The sequence below is a fragment of the Neofelis nebulosa genome, chromosome 15 (assembly GCF_028018385.1).
Source record: "Neofelis nebulosa isolate mNeoNeb1 chromosome 15, mNeoNeb1.pri, whole genome shotgun sequence".
NCBI lineage: Eukaryota > Metazoa > Chordata > Mammalia > Carnivora > Felidae > Neofelis > Neofelis nebulosa.
The window spans coordinates 37,733,941-37,753,705 of record NC_080796.1 but is presented as its reverse complement, the minus strand read 5'-3'; the positions used below and the strand labels follow the sequence as shown (position 1 = coordinate 37,753,705).

Genomic DNA, 19,765 nt, shown 5'->3' with positions numbered 1-19,765 from the left:
CATGTTTATACTGTAAATACATTTGGATTTCTTGGGGATGTCTTCCCTGAACATGATGTTCTAAGCACTTTCTGTGTTATCTTTTTAGCAAAATATTTAAAATAGTCCACTGAGTAAATGTTCCACAGTTTATCTAGCTATTCTCTCGTAGTTGGACATTTTGTTTCCAAAATTTTGTGAAACTTTTTTCTGAATTTAGGGTTCCCTCATCCCATTAAAATAGATTCCCAGAGGTGGCATTTCTATGTTAATTGCTGTAACCATTTTAAGAGTATTAATGAAAAGTGAAGTTGCTTTTAATTATTTTTAGTGTATCATTAATTATTCTTGGTTTTGGAAGCCAAGTCACAAAAAGAGTTATACATGTTGACCAAGTTTGGACCATAATAATAGCGACCACATTCAGCCATTATTGAGTAGGAGACAATCTAAAGACCCACTTGGATTATCTTACTTAGTTTCCCAAACAGCCAAAACTAAAGCTCAAGGAAGTTAGGTTCGCCTAAGATCCCACACAGCTGTGAAGTTTGTAGTAGAACCAGACTTCAAACACTTGCAGTCTGGTTTTAGAGTGCGTGCTTGGTCTGTGCTGACAGCTCAGAGCCTGGAGCCTGCTTCAGATTCTTTATCTCCCTCTCTCTCTCTGCCCTTTCCTCACCCACACTCTGTCTCTCCTTTTCTTAAAAAATAAATAACATTTAGAGTGCATGCTTGGAAGCACTCTCCAGTACTGCCTCCTTTAAAACCCAACACAGGAAAGCATAGTTCAAGTTAAGACCCAACCAAGATTTCTCCATTCAGGGTGCTGCTAGAGTTACTCTGAAGAGCACTAAAGAAAATCAACCCCACTTGAATGCCAAAGGTTGGCACATTGGCTATTCAGCCCTGTAATCCAGCTTCCAGCAACAGAGTGGCTGCTGTTAATCACACCACCAGTTTGAAAATGATGGTCCTCTGCTTTCCCAAGCTTCTAATTGCCACCCCAATCCTTCACTGTTGTCCTGGGCTTCGTATCTTCTCTTCTGGCCCTCTTAACACACCAACTAGAAGGCTTTAAACCCGAGGCACAGCGCCTTTTCCCTCTGCCCTACTTTTCCCAGCCAGCACCTGCTCTATCGCTTACTATTGTGTCACTGTTTCAGCCAGCAATCTCAGTACTGTCAAGGCAAATGGTTCTCAACCCTGGCTGTGCATCTTAACCAGTTGTGGAGCTTTTTAAAAGTTTGTGTGTCCCCAGAGATTATTCAGTAGGTCTGGGGTGGGGGCCAAGTATTCTTACAAAGCTTACCTGTATTCTTACAAAGCTCCAAGTAATTCTGGTATGCAGCCAGGATTGAGAACCTCTGGTCTAGGCATTATTGAGTGACAAAGATGATTGTCCTTATCTTGAAGAGAAGGAAACCTTACCTGTACTATCTCATGTGCTTGCCATAGTCTTGCAAGTGTGCAGAATGCTTACAGAGTCTGTTTTTTGATGCATGGAACCTCACTGTCATCCCTCTCAGCAGTAATGAAATTTCACAAACATTGTTTAATGATTCTTTGCTGGGTACTACAGGGGCCCTAGACCTAAAAATGAGTAAATCATCCTCACCTGCCTTCTAGGTGCTCACAGTCTAGTCCAGGAGGCAGATACAAAAGCCCTGTAGTACATTGTAAACATTTCTCTTAGCTGTATAAACAAAAGGAGCCTACTTCCTGTGGGAGAGGAGGAAAGAAGTTTGTGAAATCTTCACAATGAAGTTAACGGCTGTCATCAGAGCCTGAAACATGAGGAGAATTTTTACCTGGCCAAGAAGGGGCAGACTTGGCAAGAAAGCCACATGAACAAAGACAGAGATGTGACAGTGCACAGCTTGTTCAGGAAGCAGTGAGTAGTCTCCTGTAACAGGATCCTAAAGTAGCAGTACATGATATGACTGGAAAGGTAGGCTGAGGCGAAATGGCAAACTCTTATACAGAAAGAAGCTGCAATGTGACTGATTATTAGTAAGCTTTCTATAATTCCTCAAAAGAACTGACTTGCAGGAGGCCCTTAGGGCAGTAATGCAGTCTATGATACCATGTCCTCAGATCTCACACAGTGCTTCGGGTCAGTGGGGGTTCAGTAGATGATGTATTACCGGCCATGTTATATTTAAATCGAGGGGCCATATAGTGACATACTGTGTAGCTGTTAAAAAGAATGCAGTGTGTCTAAGTTTATAGAGACATAGAGAAAAAAACACTGTTTAGAGAAAAGAAGAAATTGCAGAATGTGTGTATGTGGTGTGTGTTTGTGTAATAATCCATTGTTGGGTTTTTAAGATCTGATATACCTTTGTGTGGTAATAGGCATCTAGAAAATTGTGGGATGCACACGAGTAAAATGAGGTTGAAAAGAGGGTTTTTTACTTTTTGCTTAATTTCCCTTTGAAACTGAATTTTTTTTACCATGAGATTTTATTATCTTAATAATCTTATTACTATTTTTTTTAAAAGATTGAAATTTGGTGCAGAGTTTTGTTAACCTTCAAAGTTAATAAAATCTTCTCTTTGAAACCCCATGGTCCACTCCTTCCTCCATTTAACATCCTAAAGGAAGAGAAATGCCCCAGCTTTCCACCACATCAGATCTCCCTCTGACCCTTAGTAAACACTTCAGATGTCTGCTACTCAGGTATCAGAAACTTAGATACCTGCTTAGCCCAGGGCCCCGCTTTTCCTTCTCCCCTAATCCTGTGTTAGAATGTGCCTGTTCTAAGACCCATGCCATTTTAGGACTTTCTGCCTTAACCCTACCCTTCAGCCCACTCTCATGGAACTAATAACTGTAGGGACTGTGCAGTGACTGTTGATCTGTGCTGAAGAGTGAAACAAATGAAAAGTTTCTGTCCTCCTGAAATAATGACTAATCAAGCTCTAGAATATGAGAACTATCACCAGATGCTTCAGGGACAGTCCCTGTCACTAACTCTCCTTCTGTAGCACGTTACTCCAGAATGGGATTTTCCAGTAAAATGATCTTAATTGAAAGAGCAGTATCACTTTGGCCATTTCTAAACGTATAGTTGATGGGGAAAGTTTAGGCAAAAGTCAGTTTGTAGAATTTCTCTGTCTCAAGGCAAAACTGCTTGATGAGTAAAAAGCACAGGGTAGAACATACAGGGTAACTAAATGACTGAAATTAGTGCTTGTGAATCTGTATTCTAGTGATTGTCTTGTGTCAGCTCATCCTAAATTCAGTTGCATATAAATGCAATTCAGTAATTAAACTGAATTAAATATCAGAGTTATAATTCAAAGAGTTTGTGACTTAGAAATAATTGATGGCCTTTCCTTGTTACTAGAGACAGGAACACTATTTCAGAAATCTAGAAAGCTCAGAAGGAAAGTAAGAAAATACAGAGTTGTCTATGGCGGGGCCAAAGTGGGAAGAAGCATGAAGTTTATAAGAATTTTCCTCAAGGGCTTGCCATTGCTTGTAAACAAGGGACAAGACACATAGAGAAGAGTTCTGTCCACTGGCTTGCTTTACCGAGAGCAAGCATTTGGTTTTGGAAATGTTCTTTGGCATTCTTTGACTTGCGGAAAGTAGCCATTTATAAATTAAGGTGGAAAGCCAAGTGAGGCCTAATAACTTTAACAAGCAATTGATGGGATTATTTCCTGTGGGCATTAAAAGCTCTCCATTTCACAGATATGGAAACTGAAGCAGAAGCAGAGGAGGTAAGGGGTTGTGTTCAAGTCAGTAGTAAATGGTCGTGCCAAATTTTAGACCAGTGCACTTATGTTTGGGAACCACTGTGCAGTGCCCCCCTGCCCTCACATTGCTCCAAAGCATATACAGGAATTGTAATGGCAACTTTACTTGTGAAAACAAAATATCATTAACAACTTAAATGTCTTGCTGTTACCTTAGAATACTTGGTAGCTAGTAAAAATTATAATGTACATCTATATTAATGTGGGGAAGGTTCATTATATGCTAAGAAGCAGGTTACCGAATAGTATATACATTATGGTCTCTTTTGTATAGAAAAAATTTGAGGTGTATAACGTATATATCACATGCACAAGTATAGAAAAAATGCTGTAAGTGGTGTACCTGGATGCTTTAAAATTTTCCCTTTAATATTTCTATATTTTCTAGATTATTACAAGTAAATGTTTTACAACAGAGTGGTTGGGAGGCTGGCAGTTAGGAAAGGGGAAGGAAAATGCTGAAAGGGTGTGGTAAGAATCAAGTGATTTATGTAATCGACTCACTGGGAAATCCATTCCTATATGAGTAAGTTAGCTCTAATTTTCCTTGGTGAGAATTCAGGGATTTTCTATGGCTTTCTCTTCTGATTTTTGTGACCCTCTGTTCTTTTTCAGTAACAGTGACAAGTAGCCAGAGCACTCCTGCCAAAGCCCCCAGAGTAAAGAGCAGTCCATCTATTTCTTCCCCATCATCAGCAGCTTGTGCTCCAAGCTGTGCAGGAGACCTCCCTCTTCCTTCAAATACTCCCACCTTCTCTATTAAAACCCCTCCTGCCAAAGCCCGGTCTCCCATCAGCAGAAGAGGCTCTGTGTCCTCGGTCTCTCCCAAGCCACCCTCGTCTTTCAAGATGTCCATTAGAAACTGGATGACCCGAACACCATCCTCCTCACCACCCATCACGCCACCTGCTTCTGAAACCAAGATCACTTCTCCAAGAAAAGCCCTCATTCCTGTGAGCCTAAAATCATCCCAAGCAGTGGCTTGCTCTGAGTCCAGAAATCGAGTCAAGAGGAGGCTGGACTCAAGTTGTCTGGAGAGTGTGAAACAGAAGTGTGTGAAGAGTTGCAACTGTGTGACTGAGCTTGATGACCCAGTTGAAAAGCTTCATTTGGATCTGTGCTGCCTTGCTGGTAGCCAGGAAGACCTTGGTAAGGACTCTCTAGGTCCTCCCAAACCAAGCAAGATTGAAGGAGCTAGTATGAGTATCTCAGAGCCTCCTTCTCCCGCCAGTCCTTATGCTTCAGAAAGCTGCGGAACACTACCTCTTCCTTTGGGATCTTGTGGAGAAGGGTCTGAGGTGGTAGGCAAAGAGAATAGCTCCCCGGAGAATAAAAACTGGTTATTGGCCATGGCGGCCAAACGGAAGGCTGAGAATTCATCTCCCCGAAGTCCATCCTCCCAGACCCCCAATTCTAGGAGACAGAGTGGAAAGACTTCTCCAGGCCCGGTAAGTCGGCAGTGGTGGGAAGATGCATTTCCTAACTTGAAAGGAGCCAGTGAGAACATAGATTCTCTAACTTGAGGAGGTCAAGCACAAATCCCTTCTCAGAAGTCAGGATTTTTTTTTTTTTCAGTAAATCTATTTATACCTAGGGTTGCCAGATTTAGCACATAAAAATTCAGGACAAATATTGTGTGGGACATATTTATACTAAAAATTCTTTATACTAAAAGGTTATTTGTTTGAAATTCAAATGTAACTAGGTGTTGCTGTATTTCATTATCTAACAACCCGATTTACTCCCATTAAAATCCCTTCCGTGAAGGTCCATACCACTCAGCCCTGGTGTCTGTTTCCTCAAAGCCTTCATCATGCTCTAATATATCAATTCAAAAATATCTTCCCTCTTCTTTGTTTGGCATTATTCCCTCCCCACCCAACCCCTGCGTTTTTTGTTTTTTTTTTCTTTTCCCCTTTCGCCAGCCCCTGGCAACCAGTTTTTATAGGTTCCCTCCCCTTTTTATAGATAAAACTGACATTCATGGGCACGTTACCAACATCCATGAATAGATTTCCAGTTTGGTCATTATGGTTTATGATTATTTCAAATACAGTGAAACTTAGATACTTAAAGCAATTTAAATGCAGAATCCTTCCAGATTTTTATGATTTTCCCCCCATTTTTTTACCGTCACCTTGCTCACACCAGTATTTTTGGCAATTCATCTATATCTATACTTTTTAAACATTCAGGTTAGTTTCACTTATCTTTTTAGGACTACTGTTTTCATTGACTGACACAATATTGAAGTTAAATAATTTCAAAAACACATATTGCTGCTAGAAATAGGTTTGTGAACCTTAAAAAGCAAATGACCTATTGGAATGGTGGAGGGAGAAGTAGCTATGAGCATCAAGTGAGTATGGGCACAGGTCAGAGGGACTAGAAAGCTTCAGGTAATCAGTTTGCAAGTGGGGGGGGGTAGGTTCACAAAGTTTCTGCTCTGATTCATAGTGGTTCTTGCTCTGTGTTAAGAAGGTGGTACAATGATTAAAATTCAATCTAAAAGCTGGAGAGCCTCAAGCCAGCTCTAGTTTAATAAGTGTTCATATCCCCCATCCTACTGTCCTGAAGCCTGTCCCATAATTTTAGGGAAAATAAACTAGAAATATTTTAAAGATTACTTAAAACACAGAATCCAACCAAGATCTTGCTACAGAACATGGGGAAAAAAAACAGCCATCAGGAATCTTTTCTTTCTTCTCCTAAAATTATCTTTGTATCTGTTTTTTGCCCCTGACCAAAATCCTTTTTTTCCAGAACTGATCTCAGCTGTGTGTTATCAGAAAAATAATTTCAGTGAAAAATTGTTTTCACTAATGTGTACATTATAAAGGCTTTTAAAAATAGTGTGCCAGTCCCATATATTTCCGGTTTTATAATTTTAATCTTTGAAGCTAAAGTTTCTTTAGAAGGTTTTTCTTCTTTATGTGCATAATGATAAGACTTCCTCAGAAAAGGGTAGCAGCTGCCATTTGAATCCCTGTCCCATTTGTAAATGGGGGGGGGGGGGGGAGGTGATTTACTCATTTCTTTCAAAGAGGAGGGTTATTATAGCCTTTGGGTCTTATCAGGAGGTTTAACTAGTAAATATTTTCAGTTCACATGAAAAATCTATGCCTTCCATTCTTACATACATCTGTTAAATTTTTATTAAATTCAGTACAAATCAGCCAAAAGAGACATTGCCCTCAAAGTATTTGGAACTTGAAAGCTGGCTGACTAAATAATCAAATTTCTAGGCATCCCAACTTAAAATACCCTCTACTGATAACTTGCTGAAGTAACAGCTAAACTTTATCTTAGAAAATCTCTGAAATCTAAACTTTCTTTTTCTAGGTCACTATTACTCCCAGCTCCATGAGGAAAATCTGTACATACTTCCATAGAAAATCTCAAGATGACTACTGTAGTCCCGAACAGTCAACAGAATTATAGATTCTAATCTGAGTGAGTTAACTGAACTTTGGCCCCTTAAAACAAGACAAAAAATACAACAGAGTGATTCAGTAACTCTGATCTTTAAGAAAGCTACCATTCTTTCATTTTCAGAGAAAAATCGTTTCAACTCTGAAGCTTACCTACTCTGGTTCTAAACTTACATGCAGCTTCCTTGGGGTGAATGCTGTGTTTAAATTCCACAAAGTAAGTTTGTCACTCTGTAACATTTTGAATGAGTAGTCTTCACTTTTTAAATTAGGCCTCTTCTCTACAATAATGACATCCCAGCTCATAGAGGCAAAAAGTAAGACTTGTCTCTTGTTACTCTGAGACTGTGGGTGCACGGTGGAAAATATCTGCTGGTCACAGCAGGAGGCCTGTCTGTGAAGGCCAAGTGCTGAAGAAGTCTTCTGCTGGGGACCCCTGGATCTGTGCTGCCTCAAACAAATATAATTTCATTTAAAATTTATATAATCTTTTCACTACACTTTTCGTTTTTTGTTTGGTTTTGTTTTTAGTATGTGTAAAAATGTGATGTTCAGATAAGTACATTTATATTGATTCAGTGTTAAAATACAGTCTTCTTAAGTTAAAATCATCTTTATTTTCAGAGCAGTGATAAATGTCGACGCTTTGGAGAAACTAGGAGAACAACACTAGAAACCTTTACTTGGCCTTTTTCCCCCAAATATATCTCCCATATGAGACTATGACCCTTCTATTTTTTACTAAGCAATTTACTATGTAGCAACCCAACATCATGTTCTATAAGAGGTTATGGTTTTGCCACTTACTAGACAAAGATACTTATAAAATCAATAGTCCTGCATGGAAGCTGGGGTGTGAAATCATCTTCAGTTCTCTAGGGGCTGCAAGTTTTTCAAAATATAAGTCATCAGATTTTAAGAAAAAGTAATCCTCTCTGATTGATACTTTTATAAAAGAAGATAGGTCTGAACTGAAAACCCAGAACCTAAAAAACAACTCTTGGCTTTTTAACTTGATTTTTTGGATTTTCTTCATGTATATATATGAAAAAAACAAAAAACAGTGACCCTCTAGAATAGCCCTGAGCTGAAAAGTCATGGAAATTTCTCTAGATATTTAATGTAGAAGATGTTTAGACTGACTCTAAGTTAATAGTGTACAGAATATCTTGAGCATCTTCTCCTTTAACCAACAGTTACATGTCGATCATCTTGAACTGAACTGTTGTTTTATATTTGTCCCCTTTATAAGCTCATAGAAACAAGTTCCATGTACTTTCTATGTGCTACATCCTTAGAAGGGACTCCCCTAACAATCATGAAACTTGATTCATTTTATCCATAACCCTGAGAAATGTGTAGAGTTTATTCATATTTTTGTCATAATTTAAAAATCTGTTCTTAATGACAACTTTTTAATTCCTTTGCTTCCTATAAGTCAAGCTTGTAACAACCTGCACTACATATGTTGATTACGCGTGGTTTTCTCCAAGGAGAAAAATAAGTAAAGGGAAGCCACAGAATTGCTGTTTTTGAAACAAAGCACTCCATAGCATTAACTGAGTATTTAGGAATTCTACTTATAATTGGTGTTTGATTTTTGAATGTTAGGCTATGGGAAGGTGTTGCTTATGACCATATCTACTAATAATGATATCTGTCTCTTGCTTTGAACGCCAAGTGGCGGCGGGGGGGGGGGCGGGGGGGGGGAAGGATAACTAGATAATTACATTCTTTGTATCCTTGAACATCTAACAGCTCTGCTGAGTGAAATTGGGGTAAATGTGGCTGGCAGGAACTGTGCTGAGAGTCTACTGGCTGTAACACGTCCCACTTGGAAAACTAGTACTTCAAATGGGTGCCAAAGGTCAAATGTAATGAGATAATAATTATCCCTGCCTCTGTCAGTGTCAGACTTTGAGCTGATCCTGAATAATAAAGCTTTTTACCTTATCTGATATCCTTTTCTGAACTTTTTGCATTAACCTAGAAGCAGTCTACACAAAAGAACTATAGTAGTAATCAAGAATCCCTTCTACTTGTTCATTGAATAAAATTTGTTTATTCCCAAGGATATGATCTAGTTCAAGCTGAAAGAAGTTTTAATAAATATTGTCTTGCTTGGTCAGACCTTGAGCGCTTAAGATGGCTTGAATTACTTGATGAAGTAGGGTGGAGTGATGTAGTTCTTTTTCTAAACAAGTATTTCCAGCCCAAGCTTTTCCATTTGAATACACTCCAAGCATTATTGCTACAGTGCTGTATTAGAGTTTCCTTTGGCTGTTTCATCACAGGCCCATAATTTACTTTTGTGAGGGTTGACTAATTAGTCCTTTAAAATGTTTCCTTTAATCTGGGCTGCACATTTAACTGATGATAAATCAAAACCATCTGTAGCTATCCCTGTTGGACTGGCAGAGGGTGAGTTCAGCTCACTACCCCATCTCTAGCCCTAAAAGCTTAAAACTTCACTAAGACTTTCGGGAAACCCAGTATAGGAGGCATTTTTTTAAAACCTCAGCTGGGCAATATGGATGCCTGGAGATAACTCATGTGTGTGTGTGTGTGTGTGTGTGTGTGTGTGTGTGTGTGTGTGTGTGTTGTTTAGTCCCCAGCTTGAAATTAGCCTATGGTCATGATCTTGTATAGGTCATATATCAGTTCAGCATGTGCTTTTTGAGAGCCTATCCTAGCAGATAAACTGCTACTCTCAGATCTATTTTTCCTGGACTTCCCTTCACACTGCTCATAAAGCAAAGGCTGAGTAGCCTCATAGAATGAGTTCACAACTAGGTAGCATGCGCAGCATTTTACAGCTGTGCATCAGAAGAGAGATTAGAGGAGAATGTCATGTTGGGGAAACTGAGTTATTGTCCTCCACATGGCAATTAAAGGGCTGAATATGGGTCCAGTGAGCTCTTGCTCATCAGCTCTCCCTACTTCTCAACAGGTCTCCATAGGAGGTTCTTTGGCTGCCTAGGTTTGGATCATGCCACATTGTGAACTAACTAACCATCACTCATTAAATTCTTGGGAGTTATGGAAAACCCTGCTTTATGCATTATTAGCTCTTTAGATACTGGATAAAAGTTATGGGGAGGCCAAACAACATTTTGCTGGACATGACGTGAGTCTAATGCCTCGTTAGATCTAGTGCTAGGAATACAAGCTCAGCATTGTTCTAAGGAACCCATTTTGTTGTCTAAAGTGGTAGAAAAGCCTTTTTTATTTCTGAGCTATGTTTAAATGCCTGTTAAAAAGTGCAAGGGTCGTTAGGGAATGTGGTGGGGTAAAGTCAGCCTTTTAAAAAAAATCACCTGAGCATATTAAGCAGCTTGTTCAGATCAGTATGCTTACAGCAAGTACATAGAACACAAATAAGAAGTATTATATTATTAAAGAATAGGCTTATTCCATCCCCAGAGCTTACTCCTCCCATTTCCTGGCTAAGCCAAGAAAGAGGATTTCAAGGATATATAACCAGGTTCTTTATTTTGAATTTCAAAGGTTTAGTATTCCATTTATACTTCATTTCTCTTTAATTTCCTTAACTTGCCACATGCCCCTTCCTGTTTTGACATTCTAAATAATTTGTATTCAAGCCATTTTGTGGACTATGAATAGCACATTTCAAAGTGCCTTTGACTGGAAGGCTTTCAATTCAGTCAACATTTTATTCATCACCTGGGTGCCAAGCCCCGTGTGAGGCACCTGGTCTGCAGAGTTCTTCTCTTTATTTTCAGTTGTCAAAGGAGTCACTTTACCTGTGGCACTTCGGTAGACTAACGTCAGCATTTGAGAAAAACAGGCAAAGATCGGATTTTCAAGTCCTTTGAGTGAAGTTGTTTGTGAGCAGCTGTAAATGTAGCAAGTGCTGTCTGGAAGCCACATAGACTGTTCCCTCCAGGAAGTTCATTCAACAGCTTCTTGGAGCACCTTAACTTTTCAAAGTAAAATGCTTTTCTCATGCATGGTTCTATTATATTCTTTACAATATTATGAATAATGGTTAAAAACATATTCTCTGTAGCCAAACTGCCTAGCTTTGAATCCAAGCCCTAGCTGTGTGATGTTGGGCAAGTTCCTTAACCTCTCTGTGAAGTGGTTTTTCTCGTTTGTAAAATGGGATTGTGTGGTTATTATAGGTATAGCTCTTGGGACAGTGCCTGGCACATAATAGCTAACATTTATTGAACAATTACTGTTAGCTATTATTCTCAAAGTAGAGAGAGCAAGATTCTATCCTTATTTAATAAATGGGCATAAAGGTTTAACTTTTTGTTTCTAAATCATTCCTGTTCATTCCCGTTCCACTAGAGCTATGGTCCTCAAAGGTATGGGAACTAAATAAGAATCACTTGGGAAGCTTTTTTGTTGTTAGTGTTGCTTCGGTCTTCTAGTCCTGTCACTTTTCAAAAGGAGCAAATAGACCTCTGGGTGGGGGCACAAAACCCTCCAGTTTCACAGGTGTTTGATATTCATGAATCTTTCCCACCAGGTACACATGAAAATTACAGAGGTTATTTCATATGTGGCCTCAGCCAATGTTCAAAGAGGTATAATTTGCAAATCTGTATCCTGCACTCCTAAGCAAGCCACGCATTTGCTCACACAGAGCCCATCCTCCCATTTCCTGACTGCTGCCCCCAGCTCTGCTATACTGTTTAACACGTGTTCACCCCTAGGGAGGAAGCCACAGCTGGCTCGCCATTAATGCCGACTCTTGATCACTTGTTAGGCTGTTGTGTTCCCTGGCCAGTGGGAAGGCAAATAAGACATGAAGCTCAAAGCAGGCCATGTGGCTGTCTTAGTTGGATGCAAGATTCAAACATTTGACGAGGACTGATGTGTAGACTCTAGATTCTTTTTTCTCACTTAATGAGATTCTTCCCTGGGCTTCTGTTTGGTGCCAGTGATACCTGTTGCCAGTGTCACACCAGTGCCAAAATACCAGTCGTGAAGGTTTCAGACTCAACATTGGGGTTTCTCTTGGCATCTGAGCACCAGATTATGCTGCCACTGCCACTGCCGCTGTTCAAGACTCTGGTTTCCAAATGGGAACTTGTAGTTCTAGAATGGGGCATTCTTTTATTAGCTGGTATCTGTACCTCTGCAAACAGATGATCCCACCATGCTCAGCCCCCTTCATGGGTTGGTGCCAAAATTATCAATTCAAATGAAGATGATAAGGGCTACTTTTTTTTCCCTGTTATCAGCCTTTTAATCTTTCTTAGTGTTTATTTTTGAGAGAGAGCGCAAGCAGGAGAGGAGCAGAGAGGGAGACACAGAATCCAAAACAGGCTGCAAACTCTGAGCTGTCAGTGCAGAGCCCAGTGGCAGGGCTTGAACTCATGAACCGCGAGATCATGACCTGAGCCAAAGTCAGCCACCCTGGGTGCCCCAGCCTACTCACTTTTAAAGTCATAGTGTAAAAGTACCGTAATTGTACAAATCAGCCCTTCCCCTAACAATATACTACCAGATAATATATGTTACTGAAACAACAAACTATAAATAAATTATCTGGCCTTGCTATGTTGACCTGTAGTTAGCAAATATTGTCATAACACATCATTCAATAATCATTCCAAACCACTCTTCCCCTTTTCAATTTCTTTTCTACCTTTTTTCTATAACCTACAGTGCACTCACAATATTCCAAGAATTATTTAATAAGAAGCATAATATGGCTTATTAAGCATAACGGTGAAATAGTAATGATACAGGAACTGAAATAATTAAAACTAAAATCCAGTAAGGCATTGTTGCCTCTGTAATGGGTCGTTGTTTGGCCCACCAGTTGATGTCGAGTTGGAAATGCTGCTTCCTCAAAAGCCTTATTGAATTTAGATAACTTTATGTGGAAGGAAGAGACTCAGAGCCCAAAAATCACTGTCTTTACAAGGGTTGACTTAACAGACAAGTCGAAGCGAACGTTAATAACTTCAGGGTAGGGGTAAGGAGAGGATGGCAATACTAAACATTTCTCAGCTCCCTAATGAGGTATTGGCCTTGAAGTGTTGAACCTGTAAGTTTCTGGCTTTGGAAAACTAGGTCCTAAAACCAAGAGATACAAGCAACAAAGTCTGGAATCCTATATGGAGAGTCTAGAGGATAAGGAAAATTAGAATGTGGTTTTTTGATGATTAGGAATGGCTTCTGTTGCAGCCAACTCTCTTGTACACCAAGTTTCACAAGAGGGTGCCATTTAGAGCAGCTTGTTAATTTGAGCTATCCTCTGGTGTCCTCTTGCCTTCCTGTTTACTTTGACAGTATTTCTAGTCCCATTCACTTTTTCCTTCTTCATGTTATGTTGCCCACTGAACTCTGTTGAATAGTGCTTAAAGTCAGGGCTGTGTATTTGATTCCCAGATGGGCCAATTCACTTCACCCTGTCCTGTGGCCACAGGTGGCATCCCACTTGCCTACCCTAGCCAGCTGCTCCAGCAAGGAGCGAGAAAAGTATTTAGGCTCAATATAAACACTGGAGACAAACTCATAGAATATCTCCTCACTACATTTTGAAAGCCTGTCTTTCTCCTTAAAGACCAAGTTTATAAACCTCTTTTGACCAAATTTATATAGATTGTTTCATGTAATACACACAATTGCCCTATAGGTAGGTATAATTTGTTATCCACATTTTGACAGATAAAGAAACTAAAGTACAAAGAGGTTAAGTAATCAGCCCAAGGACACATAGCCAGCACTTTGTGGATTTGGTCTGACTCAAAGCCCACAGTCTTAATTCCCATACTATAATGCCTCACAGAAAGAAACTTGTCCCTGGCCCTCTATTAATCAAATACACGCTTTCTATTTTGCACACTTAGAAGAACTCTCAAAATGTTCCAAATATATTTTCTCTTTGAGTAATAAATGAAAAAATGTTACTTCTTGGAGAGGAAACCATTCTTAACTACCAGAGGAAGGTGATGCGCAGCACTAGAAGCTAGCATCAGTACCGATAATGTGTGTTAATAGGAACCTAAGATTAACACGATTGAAGGTTGGAAAAGAGGAGCGAAGAATTCTGAACAAAATTCTTCAGAAAAGAAAAGTAGAGAAAGGCTTGCTCACAAATGTAGGGGAGAGACTGAAGAATGGAGATGAGGATATACATACCCTCCGACCCAGCAATTTCACCCCTGTACTCTAGGGAAGCTCACATGCCCAGGGCACGAAAACGGAGATGGTCAGAGCGGCATTGTTTACACTGGCCAAAGCCTGGAAACAACCCAGATAACCAGCCAGAGTAGAATGGGTGAACTTGGATACTCATGATAGAACACTATGTAACCAGGAAATGAAAAAGAATAAACTAGCTACGCATAGCAAGAATGAGTGTTAGAACGGTGAGCAGAAGAAACAAGCAAATGCAGGTGATATGATTTTGTTCATGTCAAGTGTTAACAAAAAATGCAATACTGAACTAGGATGGAAGCGTACATACATGGGCGGTAAAAGGCCAAACAAGGATCATGATCACAATAAATCAAGACGGTGGATCCCTCTGGAAGGTTGTATACTTGGGAAGTAACAGGGGGACTTCCTAGGATGTGGCAAGGTTCTCTCTTCCCCAGCTTGGTGGTCACATGGGTGTTTACTTTATAATTATGTCTTGCATTTATGTTATACACATATTTCTGGATGTTTTATGATTCATGTTTTTAAAGGCTTTTGAAAAGGAATGAAGATTAAATAGTTCTATAGAGAAGATTAGGCAAGATGTGGGGATAGAGAAATTCTAGATAGATTTTGATAATAACAATTATTCTAATGGAATAAACTACTAGGGAAGTCTGTGGGATCTTTTTAATACTCTGTAAGGAAAAAGGAGAATCCTCTGTTCCCTCAAAGCAGAAGGATGAACTGACTTGCATTCACTATATTCATTTAGTTTAAAAGAAAAGAACTGATCCTTTAGCAAACCATGCAATTGCTCAGATATAGGGTTGGGATTTCCATAATTGGGACTGAGCCAGAAGCTAGCAAGTAGGACGAGTTAGAAGAGAAGGTCCTGCAGCATTTGACCTTCTAAAAGTTTCACACTAAGTACGTTTCTTTTTTTTTTCCTTCTTCCCCACTCATATTTTCTTTCTCTTTCCAAGATTCGTCATCAAATCAAGACAAATGGGCCATGGAAATCAAATTCTTACTTTCAAATGAAGAAACTGGCCTGGGGAAGTTAACCAGTTTGACTAAGGTCACAAAACTATATAGTGGCAGAATCCGTTCTGGCACCCCACATTCTTTGTACCCTAGTCTTCCTGATCTACTAGCCATTTCTCTGCGTACCATTTTTAAGATCCAGTTCGAACCCTCCCTCCTTCCTATAAGAGGTATTCACAGATTTTCCTAAATAAACCTTCCTTCCACTCAGCCTCATGTGTGGTGCCTTGTTTTAATGCCCTCAGTAGTGCTTATCACATTTGTCTCAGAATTATTTCTGTCTTCCCTCCACCAGATTGTATCCTCCTAAATGTCAAATTGGTCTAATTCATTTCTACATATCCAGCGTTAGGCTCTTCGGAGCCAATTATTAAATACTCAGGAATTTTGTGAGCTGGTCGTTAAAACGTAGGTAGCTGGAAATCGGTCCTGGTGAGAGTCTTTGCACCATGGAGCAAACAAAAGCTGCAAATCAGGGCTTTCCCCACCCCACCCCCACCCCCCAGGGAGCCAGGTTACCAGCACATCACTGTCCGAATCCCACCACCACCAGCAGCCACCTCTAGACTTGCTGTGATGCAGAGCAGTCGCAAGGAGCACGAAGAAGGAAGGATCCAGTACAAGTGAAGACCAAAAAGTAACAAGAATTCAAAAAGCATCAGTTCAGGAGCCCAAGGAAGAGAATGTTTTGAGAAATAGGTGATTCATTCTGCAGACAAGTCAGGAAGATGAGAGCTTGAATAAGGCCAACACATCTTTGTCCTCAAGAGCTTTTTCAGTAGCATAATAAGGATGAGATGTGGCTGGGAATGAAAAGATGGGGGTGGTTAGGAAATAGGCGGTGAATGTAGATGCCTTTAAAAAAAAAAGGGAGTCTTCCTTATTAAGCAGCTATTTCTGGATACCTACTGTGTGTCAAGCCTTGCACTAAACAAAGATGACATACAGGCCCATCTTCAAGCTGCTCCCCGGTGCTTAGGGCAGACAAGAGAACATTGAACACGCTGTGATGAGGGCTCTGATGAAGACAGATGTGGGGCCTGTGGGAGCACATCAGACTGAGCCTGTGCATTCAGGAAAGTTTCATACCAAAGCTGACCGAGCTGAGCCTTAGAGAAGAAACATTTTCTAGATGGTAAGTGAAGGAGGGACATTCCTCACAAGGGAAATAGTGGCCTGAGGGTGTGAGGAAGAGTGGCGTGTCTGAGGAACTCTTGAGTAGTTCCATTTCCTGTTAGAGCTGGAGCAGAGGGAACATATAAAACACCAGCAGGAGATAAGGCTGCCGAGGCCAGCAGGGCTCAGGACATAGACACCCCTACAGTGCCGCCATACTGAGTTTGAACTTTATGTCAAAGGCCCTGGACAGCCACTGAATGACTAAGCAGGGGATAAGCACAACCGTTTTTTTGGTTGTGTTTTTTTTTTTTTTTTTTTTTTTTTTTTATTTTAGAAAGATGATTCTGGTAGCAATGTGGAGGGTCCGTTGGAAAGGGACCAGACGTCAGGCAGTTCACCCAGTCAGAAGGAGACTAGTAATCTAAGCGGTAAGGAGGGTGGGCCTGAAGTGAAGTAATGGGAGTGCATAACAAGGATATTGCCGATTTGAGAGATACTCCTGAAATGGCAAACTAGTGTTTTCATAAGTGGGTAAAAGAGGAATCATGAATCCCGGGATCCTGGCACTGGCAATGGGGTAACTGGTATCATTTGGGGAAGGGAGATACAGAGGTGATAGGATTATAAGATTGTTTTCCTTGGGGACGTAGTTGCATGTATACAATTGGAGCTCTGGAGAGCCGTCTGGAGTGGAAAGGATTTTTGGTGTGAAAAGAATAGTTCGAAGGGGAGCTCACAGAGATCAGCCAGAAAGACAATGTGTAGCATGGTAGCTCTCAAACGAGCAAGCTTTTGATTCAGCTTTTGATTCAGGGTATCTGAGGTGGGACCTGGAAAATACGCATTTCTAACAAGTTCCCAGACTGTGCTGATGCTGCTGGTCTGGGAATCACACTTGGAGAACCGTCAGTATAAAGAAAAGCCAGCGTTTGGGGGTGATTAAAGAAAGAAGTGACAGAAGTGAGTGAGGAGGAGTCATTTTAGGAAGAGATGGTCAGGGTAACGTTTCAGGAAACGAAATTGAATAAAGTCAGGCAAGATGAAAAACAAATAACGTCAACTGCATTTGGCAATTGAGAGGATACTACTGGAGCCAGGTGGCAGTATCAGGGAGAAAGGGGGAGATGGTCATTGTAGTTTACTCTCCAAGGAGTCTGACTGAGAAAAGTGAGAAAGGATAGATGCTGGGGGGCAGGTCATGATCAGGAAAAGATCGGCTGATGGGAAAAATGGAGAAAACGTATAGCTAGGCAAAAGGAGCGTGTGGAAAAGAGAAGGAAAAGGAACAAATGCTTTGAGTGCCTAATCTGTGCCAGGCTCTACGCTAGGCTCTTTAATAAATACTACCCTTTGAGTGGATTATTATTATTTCCATTTTACAGAGAAAGAAACTAAACCTCTAAATTTAAATAATTTGCCCATAGAAGATAACGAGTAGTAAAGGAGGGATTTAAATCCCAGCCTGCAAAGCCAGTTCACATGGACATGGCTGGAAATAACCATTATGAGAATTACAGTGTCTTCCCTCCCTAGAGAATGGAGACCAGGACACTGCAGCCCAGTTAAGCCCTTAGAATGACCCAGGGCTATGGTAAATGTTGTCTAGAGGGAAGCTATATGGGAGCTGATTCAATCAGAAATGAGGCAGGAGAAGATAGAATTCCCTGAGATTCTAGATATTCACTGGGACTTCTGCGGCAATGCCTTTGGTCTCTGATCTACATTGACCAAAAATAATAAAGAGTCAGAGTTGAAATGCACATATGTCCAATTAGGAGTGAACAAAAGTTGACTTAAAAGATTGCTGAACTGCAGCAGGAGCTCTGATGAAAGTCAACTGACTTTGTACAGAGTTAATGATCATCTTATGATGAGACATGATATAATGTCTCACCCAGATTGCCTAATCTTGACTGCTACTTGCTAATTCTGTGACTTTCTGCAATTTACTTCATCTTTCTGAGCCCCCATTTGCTCACCAGGTGAGAGAAGTATTCACAGTATTGTCCTCATTGTTATTGGGTAGGGGTTGAATGAGTCAGTATGTGTCAAGTGCCTAGACAAGTGCAAGATGTGTGCTAAGTTTTAACTTTGTATAACTTCCGGGGTGGCAAAATTCCTACCTTGAAGAGCACGCAGTGGGGAAGAGAATCAGACACACATGCTCTTAATGGGATGGTTTGTCAAGGGCTCAGGTACACAGAAAGCTGGTCAGTTTCCAGCAGAGCTCAGCAATCTGGTAGCAGAGGCAAAGAAAGCTGAGCTGGGGATTAGCCAGGATGGGAAGGCAGCAGCAAGGAAGCGCCCAGGGAAGAATAAAGAAAGGGATCCATGAGCACTCTGGGACAGCCAGTAGGTCCAGGCTGGATATGGAGGAAGTGGGAGATTCTGGGGACGGTGGAGGAAGAAATACCTCGACAGGTGGAAAAAAAGTCGCTTAGGTTGTGGTCCAAGTAGGGCTGTGAGAATTTGAGATGACAGGGGCCATTCTGGTGCCCATCTCCAAATCACGTTCATCACAGTGACTCATAGGTTGGGCAGAATTTAGTCATGTAGTTTTTCAAAATGATGGTGAACCCAGGGCTATCTGAAGGGTCCCCCTCACCTCACAGGGATGCAGTGACCAAGAAAGCTGTGAGGCAGGCATTAAGCCACTGAGGAGGATAAGAGTGCAGGAAATCAGGATACGGTTGGATGGACAAGGTGGCCAGTAAGATGGGATGCTGTGCCCAAGAGGGATGGGGGAGCATGGTCTGGGGAAACAACGGGAACGTGGAGAATGCCAGGTTCTCCTGACCTTGAAAACCAGGGGAGGGAGAGAAACTGCCCTCTCTGGAGAGGGCCAGAGGGCAAAGCAGGGCAGGTGTTCATTGAGGACAAGAAGGTGGAAAGAGTGTGTGTTGAAAAGGTGGGGAAGGTAAGGAAGTGTGTTCACCGGTTAACACGCTGTACCATCCAGGGGCAAGGAGACACATGTTCAAAGGCCTAGAAACAGTTAAGTAAAGCCCCGTCCTATGGTAGGATTACTGCCTGGCAGGAGGTGAGAGTCAGAGGCCAGGCCATGCAGCTCTGCCTGGGCCCACCACGCCAGGACAGGACCCTGCCAGAAGAAAGAACCGTGGCCTCCTGGGTCAGTGCACTCGGCCTATTTCTGTACATTCAGGCTGCTGAGTAATGGCTCCAAAGGCAGTGCCAGCATCTCACAGGGCGCAAGGGGAAAGTGAGAAGTAGGGCTTGGCACCTTATTTTGGGACCTGCCGTCACAGGCCCAGCCCTCCAGTTCTGTGTGCCTGACACTC

At 41.1% G+C, this 19,765-nt stretch overlaps 1 protein-coding gene across 6 annotated transcripts in view; it reads left to right on the top strand.

Annotated features, from left to right (window-relative positions):
• The window catches only part of DTL (denticleless E3 ubiquitin protein ligase homolog), a 48,571-nt gene extending 33,014 nt beyond the window's left edge, over nt 1–15,557 (top strand). For 3 of the 6 annotated variants that reach the window (XM_058702109.1, XM_058702112.1, XM_058702114.1), the window contains exons 14-15: nt 4,360–5,192; nt 7,087–9,133. In XM_058702109.1, coding sequence (XP_058558092.1) covers nt 4,360–5,192; nt 7,087–7,185 — 932 coding nt within the window. In that variant the 3' untranslated portion in view covers nt 7,186–9,133. Of the gene's footprint in view, nt 1–4,359; nt 5,193–7,086; nt 9,134–15,286 lie in introns of those variants that run through there. The other 3 variants (XR_009254507.1, XM_058702111.1, XM_058702110.1) reach the window with 3 other exon arrangements.
• The last annotated feature ends 4,208 nt before the right edge of the window (nt 15,558–19,765 follow it).